The sequence below is a fragment of the Seriola dumerili genome, unplaced genomic scaffold (genome assembly GCF_002260705.1).
Source record: "Seriola dumerili isolate Sdu_G_001 unplaced genomic scaffold, Sdu_1.0 BDQW01000161.1, whole genome shotgun sequence".
Lineage (NCBI taxonomy): Eukaryota > Metazoa > Chordata > Actinopteri > Carangiformes > Carangidae > Seriola > Seriola dumerili.
In genome coordinates this window covers 84,606-96,097 of record NW_019174416.1, presented here as the reverse complement: position 1 = coordinate 96,097, position 11,492 = coordinate 84,606, and the positions used below count along the sequence as shown (strand labels likewise).

General features: G+C 44.7%; 1 protein-coding gene across 1 annotated transcript; it reads right to left on the bottom strand.

Annotated features, from left to right (window-relative positions):
• Positions 1-4,825: 4,825 nt before the first annotated feature.
• On the bottom strand, positions 4,826-8,968 carry egr1 (early growth response 1). The gene is made up of 2 exons (XM_022752018.1): positions 8,270-8,968; positions 4,826-7,390 (listed from the first exon to the last, which is right to left on the bottom strand). The coding sequence occupies exons 1-2, from the start codon at positions 8,478-8,480 to the stop codon at positions 6,063-6,065; spliced, it is 1,539 nt and encodes a 512-aa protein (XP_022607739.1). The 5' UTR covers positions 8,481-8,968; the 3' UTR covers positions 4,826-6,062.
• Positions 8,969-11,492: the final 2,524 nt, after the last annotated feature.

Genomic DNA, 11,492 nt, shown 5'->3' with positions numbered 1-11,492 from the left:
ACAAAAGATGTCTCTTTCCACCACTGTTAGTCCTGATTCTATCATCCTCGGCCCTGAAACCAATGTTTTTTGTTCTATTTTCCCTTCACTATTTATCGACTCATTCCACAGGTATTACCTAATAAGTGGGTTAGGGATTATTAAGGGGAGTGCATGGACGAAATACACTGGAGGAGATTAAGTTATGGTCAGTGGCGATGTACTGTGGAAAAGCAGTGCACTTACAGGATCGCATGCGTGTTTGTGTGCAATTGCGGTGCTTCTCAGGAACAGGTGGCTGCGGCGTCGGATCAGACACCTGGCCTCCGCCTTTTGAATGACAGGTGGTGAAGTCACTGCAGGGCACATCTGGAGGGTGGGGGGAGAGAGACACAGATTTTCTATTAGGCCTCTGTCTCTCTCTCTCAGCTTTTGATGTTTCAGGGAGTAAGACACAGGATCTGATCATGGGAAAGGGTTAGTTGTAATAATGCCTCACATGAAAATATGCAAATGCCTCAATGGCCAGGAACACGCAAATAAAAGCCAGTCCACATTTCGTAGATTTGGTTTGAGTTATATTCAGCCACAAAGCCTGCAGACACACAAACATACTCGCAGCACTGTAGCTCTCACCTCTAATCTGGGTTGTTGTGACAACTAGGTGGTTGTTTTGAACTCTTGAACTGCAGTTCAAGCAAAACCAGTGACCCTGAAATGCATCCCTACTGCTTCATTCGGAATAAAATGGGTCATTGAAACAAATGTATGAGGAAAAAAAAAAGCAGGACAAGCTATCAGTGATAGTTCAGGGCAGTGCAGCACTCTACTAATCTACCACCACTCTGATCTCATAAATTATTGTGAGCCAGTTCAGTAATTCACACTAGTCTCTCCGGAGACTTAGTTTATTATTATTATTATTCTTGGTTTAAATTATTGTTATTCAGGAATTGAGGTCTTGTACAGTGCCATCAGGAGCCTGTGAGGTCCATGTGCTGCAGAGCATGTATCTGTCTGATGAAAACAGACAAGTCTCTGAGAGGCATGACTGCATTTATTTACCCAGTCTCAGAGACCCCGCTCAGGGATTGCATATGATAGTCAGACTCGCAGACAGAAAAGAAAACAACTGGAGCCCACTTACTAGCCTTGACACATAAAGACTTATGAGGGCCTGTTTGCATTTCAGAGCCACCCAGGTGCCTTTTGTAAAGCTGTAGTGTACTTGATGCTGAGTTGAAGAGGTGTCATATCTGGAGGTACTTAAGCATGCACTGTTTTGTTGTCTGTTCAAAGCCATGTACTTCAAACAGGCATGCCTTATTAAGTAGAGCTAAAGTTGCCAGGACACCTGTAGATTTATTGTGGAAGTGATATGTCAAAAATCTCTTTTGTGTGCCACAAATAATTTCAAAGATTCTTGTGAGTTGTGCTGCTCTTACATCTCGTGCTTTTTGAACAGGTACGCAGCTTACACACATGCAAAAGATTCACACATCTTAACCCAGAAAAGTGGAACAAATTTGTTGTTGATTATCTGTTATTTGCTCGTGTGTCTTTTTAGGTGCAAACCTGTTGTTTCAGGGTAAGTGGAGCTGTTTTACATTTACAAGAGCAAGAATATAGATGGACATTTAGTTCAGGTGTGTTGTACTTACACTTTCTGACTGACTTTCAGCCTGCGATATGCCAAACACGTTTCCTGAACACTGTGTAAATGTTGCAATCTACCTGAAATGTACCTGTGAGGAGGCAGGAAATCAAGCAGTTTAAATATAACCTACTTATCCCAAAAGGCTCAACAGGTGTCGAGTGCAAGAGGCAGAACAGGAGAAAGCACCTGACGAGTGTCTCAGCTTTCCCTATTGGCAAGATAAGAAAACCATCCCAGCGAGGCAGAGTGAGGCTCTGAACATGAGATCAATGGAGCATATTTAAAAGACATTAGAGAGCAGTCCTCCTGTCACATTCCTGTAATAAAGTACAGGAATCTAGCCTTCCAGCATACAGTACCGTGTGCCTGTGAAGGCGATTCTCCTGTGTCTTTCCTCCCGTGCCTTATCTCCATGTGGAGATGAAGGATGGAGGATGGCCAGTGATGTCTACGTGTTAAGCTGGGCTCTGGGTTGTCCTACCCGACACTGGGCTCTCCCCAGCGGCCTGGGATATGTCAAGGGGTGAGGGCAGAGGAGAACGGATTGCTGCCGGCCCCGGAGCCCCTCATTCACTCTCTAACTTGCTCACATTAAAGGGAACTCTAATCACTGCGGGGACTTGGCCAATGATGTGCTTATCAAACGGCATATTTCAAAAAGGCATCTTAAAAGGCCCGAGGGCGAAGAGGCAATAAGAGCACATTTGTATGTGGATGAAAGGGAAAAGTGTAGACAGACCTTGCATCAGAATACAGAGGGGGGAGATCATTAGCATCTCCAGCAAAATATGCACTACCAGAGTGGGAGAGAGACGTAGAGACAGAGAGGGAGAGAGGTGGTCGTGGGATGGTGTTGGAGGGCTGAGGGAGAGAGAATGGTTCTTTTTGCCATTTGTCCTTTTTTGTTTTACACAGTTCCCAAAAAGAATAAGAGAACAAATACATTTTTGAACAAAGGCAGGGCTCTTGAAGTGGAAACCCATTGGGGGGCGTGAGGTGGCTCCGTTGTGGGTTGCAACAGAGTGAAGCCACAACGCAACTACACTCTCTACACCAACTCCTATCGCGCTCCTCTCACACCTCCCAGAACAGAACAGGCCCAGTGCTTTGATATGCGTGAATGAGCCCTGAATCAGAGGATGTGATGGGCAACACAATTCCCTCGTACTTTGAGGGATACTGGCCGTCTGTCTTTCTAGCATTTTGGTTATGGACTGTGACGAACCCGAGCCGCAGCCTCCCCTGGGTAACCAACACTGGCTCAAATACTGTCTGTTAACACGAGAAAAGGCTGAGAGAAGCACAGTCTGTGGTTTTCACATTGAGTAAAAGACTTTCCTAAAAGCATGGTAGTCTGAGAAAGTTCAGATGCAAAAGCTACTGAACGGCTCTTGATTTGCAGCCAGGGACCAAAATAATGCTGTAAACAATGACAGGAAATGACAGATTTCAGGATTTTAAGCCACACAAGGAGGTTTGAGATTTGCCCAAAAAAGCTGGATGTTCTTCTGAGTGGAGAGCATTATTATTTAAACACGATGATGATTTAACTCGGCATAGAGATCAACCACAGTGCTGATTTGCGTTTGAGTGATTTGCCGTAGTAGATCCTCTTATGTGTGTGTATTTCGGTTATTTATTAAATTGTGGCAATGGTGTAGATTTCATCCAAGAAAATGGACCATTGTTAAACTTCCTCTGCTATTTTCTGCTGCCGTTTGCATTATCATCTGGGAGTGTTTAGATGTACTCAAAACAGACACACACAGCACATTGTGTCAGCAGATGAGAGGGTGGTGTCCAGGTAGATCTGTTTCATGGGGACACTGAGCTTTAACCAAGGAAAAACAGACCAGAGCGACGGTTGCTAACGTAGCAAATTTCACACAATTACACACTTCGCACATCACCGCAGCAGCATGCAGACACACAGCAGGAAACAACTACATCAGTCAGTCTATAGGCAGTCACTGTGTGTATTATACACAGATGTCTGCATACATGTGCGCACAAAAAACACACACGCACACACACACACACACCGATCTAGACACACACTACTCATCAGGCCCAATTTAGAAAGTCAATTTGGGATCAAGAGACCAATTATCTTAATTATTTTCCCTTTTCCTCCATCACTTGCTTTTACTTGTTTTCCTGCTTTCTATTTTAGCTGTGTTTGCATTTGTGAGTATTTTGGTTAGTGCATTTCACAACACAAAATTACTCCAAAGCTTTGAGAGAAAAACTTCTTGTCTACATAGGCTAAAAAACCAAGCTGTTTTATTTTCATACTCAAACATGTAGCAAGAATTCCTTGCCTAGGGAGCAGTAGCAGATGAATAATGATGGTGCGACGAAGCTGTTATTATATTCTGCTTGAAAAACCAAAAGAAACAGCAGTTAAACCTTCAGGGCCAGTCTGTTCAGCTGCACCCATGCAACAATTCAGCCTAACCTACACGGATATTGCCCAATTGTGTGCTACAGCTCATTCACTATGAGGTGACAGCATCTCGCCGTTTGTGGAAAAGAAGGTAATTATCGGGTGATGGATTTCACCTGCACCCTGTGAAAATAACCCTGTGCATGTCTAAGCGGTTTAAAATATCTCTCTCCAGAAATCATTTCTCTAACAGCACACAGAAGAAGAAAAATATATATTTTTGCCACTTTGCCTAAAGATCAAATTGCTGGAAGTCTGTGTACTCAACAGCAAGGGCCAGTGTGTATCATAAAATCTCAAATAAAATGGAAATTTAGATAAGCTTAATATCTTCAAGAGCATGTTGGATCTAGATAAGAATTCCTCATCTTCAGTGTTTATAGGCATGGGAGTCATGCGTTAGTGTTATCATTAATACAGGGTTCAGTTTGAGAGCAGTGATTGAAACGGAGAGTTTTCACAAGATTAGATTCCGCAAATTTTCCTCAAATTAAAAGATGGCTCTCTTGTGATGTGGAGTTGTGATTCAAATCCACTAAAAATCTGCACACAATTAACACATAAGATGATGGAATATGATGTTCATGTATAAGGGATGCACATGACGAAATGAAGGGTAGGATGTAATGTAATGAGGATGTGTCTGTATAAAACGGTGTGAAGCACCAATGGAAATATTTGAAAAATACAGAAGTCGAACAATAAATTATGAAAACAAATATACATATATATTCATATTTTTATTTATATTTCATTTCTGGGAGGATATCTTGTACACCAAATATCCCATTGGCAGTTAAGCGCATTCAATGTGTTTATAAGCCAGAAACAGTCACTTGTTTTAACAAACACAAATACAAAAGAAAGATAACCACAAAATAATGAACTGCATGTATATAACATACAAAAGAATCCCATGCCTACTCAGTAGGTAACTTCAACATTCCAGCTCTTGAAGATGTGGATATTTACATTTAAGTTTTACAAAAATATACTTTATAATTTTTCTCCTTTTTTGCTTACATTCTAATGAAATGAAGCGGTGCCCTCATAGCTCGTCCCTTTTCCTCCCTCTGAGTATGACTTACATTCTGTAACAAAAATATTCCCTCAACCCTTAAGGCGAGATGCAGTGCATCCTCTCTCGCGCGCAGCCGAGTCACAACATCAGCAAGGCTTCACAAAAGGCACCAAATAACGGGAGCGTTTGTCTTGTTTAGTTTTTTTTTTTTTTTCTTTTCTCTATTTTTCCATATAACCGAGCGATATGTCACATGTGAGAAAGAGAGAAAGAGATAGTACCAGTGGATGATATTTACAAACAGAAACTAACATCACTCTTACTCATGCTTGAATACTTAAGTGCTTTTTTTCAAACAATGTCAAAACGTATCACAGCATCATCACTACATAATAGAGAAAGTATGTAGAAAATATGGCCCTGCTCACTTCAAATAATACAATGCAAATATGCAAATAATTTTTCACATCAATGGTACCAAAGAATGATAAAAACAAAACATGGCACATGTACAATATACATATATGGTAGCTTATGTATATTATTCAATGTCTTTTGTACTGTATGAGTGCCTGCAAGGGCGAACGTGCCTTAGCACCACAACTGCTGGAAATCTGTTTGTCTCTTGGTTTTTGTGTAGCTAACAGTAGAGACCCGTCAGTGCCGGTTTCTGCTCTCTATCTGTTGAGTCCCTTATGCATTTGAAGTGCTGCATTTGTTTTACAGAGACAGAAAAAAATCCCTTTTCATCTTCTATTGTCTTTGCCCAGTCCTTGACATGTGTCTTTTTCTCTCTTTCAGGTAAATCTCAAGATTCACCTAACACTGCACAGGGAGCAGACAGAAAAGTGCTTTTTGGAGGGAAAAAGTCTTTTGATGCTGATTTCTTTCCCCTCAAAGAACCTTAAGGAAGGAGAGGTGCGGCGAGACCAAAAAAAGTTTTTTCTATTTGCTCTTTCTTAGCAGATCTCGATTGTCCTTGGGGAGAGAGTGGTCTGCATGTCTGATAGCGGGGTGGGGACGGGGGAGCTGTAGATGTTGGAGGCGACTGAGGAAGGGAAGGACGAGGCGACCTGGGACTGAAAGGTGCTGGACATGGACACTGATGGGTAGGTGGTGGCCACGGACGGAGACGGATAGGAAGTGTGGACAGGAGAGGAGTAGCAGGAGGTCACTGGAGAGGGGTAAGAAGACACTGGAGAAGGGTAAGAGGTGATGGGAGAGGGGTAGCTGGAGGCAGGTGAAGCCGCTGATACGGGTGCTGCTGTTACCACCACTGCTCCTGCCTTCTCTGCTTTCTTGTCCTTCTGCCGTAGGTGGATCTTTGTGTGCCTCTTCCTCTCGTCACTGCGGGCAAACTTGCGTCCACAGATTTCGCAGGCGAAGGGCTTCTCACCCGTGTGAGTGCGAATGTGTGTTGTCAGGTGGTCGCTGCGGCTGAAGTTGCGCATGCAGATGCGGCACTGGAAGGGTTTCTGGCCCGTGTGGATGCGGATGTGACGTGTCAGCTCATCTGAGCGCGAGAAGCGACGATCGCAGGTCTCCACTGGGCAGGCATAGGGCCTCTCGTGTGGGGGTGTCTTGCTCGGCCGGGTGGGGTACTTGCGCATACGGCTGGGCTTAATTAGCTGGGACTGGTAGACACTCTTTAAGTCCTGGGAACCAGTCTGGGTGGCAAAGGCCTTGATGGTGGACAGGGGAGTCAGGGAAGGCTGGCTTGACTGACTCTGGAAGGGCTTTTGATCAGGGGGCACCAGGCTGATCTCTCCCTGCTGCTGAGGGAAGAGGTAGTCAGGAATCATGGGCACAGGAAAGCTAGTGCTGCAGGTCTTGCCGTTGGGGTAGGCAGGAGGAGGGTACTGCACTGCTCCGGCAGAACTGGGAAAAGCCTGGCCCTGGTCTGGGAAGATGTCAGAGTTAGGACTGGAGTAGGTCGGGGCGGCTGAGTAGATGGGGTTGGGCTCACTGTGGTGAATTGAGGAACTGAGACTGGAGCTCTGAGATGAGGAAGAGGTAGAAGAGGAGGAAGTGGAGGAGGACGGGACTGATGAAGAGGAGGACGATGTGGTCTGCGAGGAGACAGAGGAAGAGCTGGAGCAGGGAGCAACATTGCTCATCAGACCAGTGAACAGGCCCAAGATGGGTTCTGCCCAGAGACTGTTGCTGCAGGTGGTGGCGGGCTCCAGGGTGAAACGGCCTGTGTAAGAGATGGGGGGCAGCCTCTGGGTGGGGTAGGTCTGCTCCGCCACTGGCTTCTCACAGTTGAAGGGGATATCAGGTAATGTATCTGCAGGGAGCGCAGAGAAAGGAGAGACATTAATCAAACTGTCAATATCCAGAGGGAGGGAGAGGGGGGAATCCTGCCAAAGTGGTGGACAGTGTGTCACCCCTCTCCTCTGTGACAGATCAGTCAGGTGCCCACGCAGAGAAACCCCCTCCAACTAAACTCTTTCCCCCTCAACTCTCAAACTGTCTCTCCCAAACATCAACAAGAGCTGCGCTGCAACCTTTCTAGACTCGCATTTTCCTCTGCTCACACTCTCTCGATCTTTCTTTCATGCCTTCTGTCTTCCTGTCTTGCTCACACACACCACACACACTTGCATTCTTGAAGCCCATCACAGAGCCCAAGGCAATTGATTACCGAAACTGCAGTTCAGCTGGTTTTAGGAATGCAATTTGAATTGAGCTGTAGGAGTGTCTAGGGGCATGCGGTGACTGAGCAGTGTTTAAGTCCTCTGAGAGTCGATAGGGATATAGAGCTATCGATAAATAAATGAAGTCATATGTTTTTTTTTAATTCCCCTGTTTTTGTTTGTTTATTGTATTAATGGATTGTATCCAGCCGGCTAAAATTCAAATTTACTTGTGGTCTGCATTTTCCACTTTGAGTATAAAATTTCCCACCACATGCCATGATAAAACAAATGAATATACACTTCTAACAAAAAAAATCTTAATGTGTCAGCTGTGGTTTTACAGTCAGTAAATAATGTGAATCAATAGTACACAGAAAAATATAACTAAAAATTCAATTTATACAGCTGTTGATTTCTCATAAATCTTTTCTTGGTTTAGTGTAGCTCAGCAGATGTGATTTAATCTTTAGTTCAGCTTAACATGCAGCACAGACAACCAGGGGCAAAAAAAAGAGGCAATTTCTTACCTCCAGCAAGGTGGTCATACTGGTCTCCTGGCTCCCCGGAGCCAAAGCCTGCACCTTCGGGTGCGGAGGCAGTGAGGAAGGGGGTCCCTGCAGAGGTGAGCATCATCACTTCCTCCAGCTTGGGGTAGTTATCCATGGGGGAGTGAGGGAAGCTCAGAGGTTCTGAGATCGGCAGGGCTGGCAGGATCATCTCGGTCTTGGCTGCAGCCATCCTCTGCTGGTGCTGGAGCTACAGTGCTGAGGCTGCGCTGGTAGCTGGTGAAGAGTGCAGGGAGGCTGGGTGCACGCTGGCAGAGTGGTGCCTCGCAGGAGGAGGGAATCACTTAGCCCAGCTCAGGGAGCGCTGTACACTTCTGCTGATGCCGAGGAAGATGCTGTTTTCTGTCTTGCTCCTCGACTCTCGTTCTCCAGAAGTCCTGTTGTTTTCCTTTTGCTCTCAGAGATGAGTAAAGATCCACTTGTCTTTTCAGAAAAAATCAAAAGTGTCCTTTATACTCATTCCCTAAGATTCATCAAAATGAATCAACAGATTAACCTTGATTTTTTTTCTCTGTATTAAATGGCTTATCCAATCAGGTTTTGACCTTATTGGATGGATGTTGTTTTGAATTGACTTTTTACTTTTGGTGTGATATTTCTCAGTCAGGGAGTTCGCTGTGTTTCTCTATCTATCTCTGCTCTAACAGTTGCTCTTGTGGGCTCTCAGGGCTCTCTCTGAGCTGAGAGGTTTCCCCGCTCCTTATATACCCTCCTGCCGTGACGTAGATGTCCATATTTGGAGCGGAGGAAGCCCATATTTAGGCACTGCAGTGGAGGACACATGACGCTGGCCTGGGGGGAAAGCAGAGAGGAGAGACTTTATATTAAGCTCTCGCAGTAAATTGCGAAGACAACGCCGCTCTTCCTCTATCCCGAATCAATGTATCTTCATAGCAGAGCAGCTCCGCGAGACAGCAGCATAATTCTTGCTCTCTCCCCGTCGTACCATAGATTTGATTTGGATTTCCCATCTGTGCAGCAGGCTGCGCTGCTGCCGGAAAGCTCGGCTCCGCCGTGCCTTATAAGGTCGTGACTACATAAGGACCTATTCCGGTGGGTTTCCATTTCCCTGTCCTTATTTGGAACTTCCTGAGGCAGCGCTGATCGCTGCTTGGCAGTGAATGAGAGGCTGGAGTGCAAATCATGTAAAGCGCTCACAATAACTAATGTCAGCAGCAGAATCCTGTCTCTGTGTTTTAACGCACAAGCTTCAGCTGCACTATTAGACTTGAGTGTGTGCAACAGACACACTATGTAACGTTTATTTATTTTCACTTAATGGTAAAACATCTAAGGCTGTCTACCCTGTGCAGTGAACTAGAAAACGAAAAAATGTTTTAACCACAAATTCAACTATTTTCTGCAGCTTGTTTATACACATTCATTTCATGAAAACAACATCCAACTTGGTCTAAAAGGTGACTTTATTCTTTCTTTATTTTAGCCTGGAACATAATATGCATGCAGTGTTATGGCTGGAGGCACATTGCCAAGTATTTCTATAGGTTTACAGGGATTATTGATTAAGAATAATTGGCCGATATGTTAAATTGATTTTGACATTGGATATAACCTGGATATAAGTGAGGGTATTTCTAAAGCTGGGCTTAAAAATATAAGACCATACAAACTCTGCTGGGTGGTAGCAAACTTCCTCTAAATTAACTTTGCATCTCTCTGGCTGTGTCATTGATTAATGGGAACAGATAGCCGCGGGTTGCTGACGAGGTGCGGGGCGATCCGTCTAATTGAGGGGTGTCCCCGGCTCAATATTCGGGGAATCTCTCTGCCACTCAGAGGCCTAATGGGCCGCATTAACAACGCTGTGCACAGCTGCCAGGACGCCTGCGGGATACCGATGTTTCCCCCGGCTGCTGCAGCTTCGGATGGCGCGCCAGCACTCCTCGTTGGATGCTGACGGGAAATCAATGTGTTTCCCTTGGTGCTGACTGGATCTATATGCGAGCAACCTCATTGGGAAACATCGTGGGCAGGACACTTTGAGGTGGCCCGAGAGAAAGAGAGAGAGAGAGAGAGAGAGAGAGAAAGAAAAAGAGAGATGCTGGTGCCTTAGAGAGGGCAGAGCAGGTGAGACTCCCCCCTCTTCATTGGATAGACTCAAGGTCTACTTACTGAATACTAGAGCTCTCAGACCATGCTTAGCTGCCCTTCATCTCCAGGTGTTGGTGCCACAATGATGTAATCACAAGAAGAGATAGATAGATAGATAGATAGATAGATAGATAGATAGATAGATAGATAGATAGATTCTTATGGTAACAAAAAATATATATAAGGCATAAGGTAGGTACACACAGTAGGTTTTTTGTCTTTACTGGATTGCATTCTCTCCCAGGCGTTTCCCATTCAGCCTCTGGCAAATCTCTCTGTTTACCCCTATTAGACTGATAGCAAAATTCTGTCATATATTATGGATGATCTGGAGCAGAGGCTCCTTCACAAAATCCAAATAAGCCTGAAGTAGAGGGCGCAGCTGGAGAATGTGTAATGTTGTTTATTCATACAGTCAGATACATATAAATGATCCAATCTAATCACCTTTGAAGGTATGTGGCACTGCTGCGGCGTTGTGTTTTAGGAGGGAAATGGTGCTCCCACCACACAAACACACTTTTAAAACTTGAGTTTACATTTTGTTTTTCAGCAAGAGAGAAGATGCCACACCTCTGCAGGCCTGTTTCTGTGAGAAGAAAAAAAAAGACCAGAAGACAGGCCATGATGATGGTGAGTTACATAAAGTGGCTGTAACTGTGTGGTGAGGTGATGATACCATATCCAACCTCCTGTCTGCATCTACCGCTGCTGTCATGCATCAGTTACCATGGTCGATAAATTTGTGGCAAAGCAAAGAAGAAAGAGCAGAGAAAGCAGATGAGAGAACTCATCATCTGATGACAATGTAATAAAATCAGGTTAGGGAAAACTCTCAGAAAAGTAATAAAGTAATAAAGATGATAAACAGTTCACAGTGGCTGTTTGGGCCTCCCTTCACTCTGATGCACGGAGGGGGTGGAAGCCAGATGCTGTAAGGGCAGGGAAAGGAGAATTAGTCTGTGGGTGTGTGTGTGGATGTAGATGCTTATGATGTGTGTGCACGGTTGCATGTTTGTGTGCGCGCATGTTTGGGTCAGCCAGTTCATTCTCCTCGGTGTGTTCCCCATTG

Bases quoted from the DNA above. Each gene is read 5' to 3' on its own strand.
- egr1 (XM_022752018.1), bottom strand. From the start codon at position 8,480: ATGGCTGCAGCCAAGACCGAGATGATCCTGCCAGCCCTGCCGATCTCA. The intron at 7,391-8,269 runs GTAAGAAATTGC...CGCTCCCTGCAG, and splicing joins GTATGACCACCTTGCTGGAG to ATACATTACCTGATATCCCC.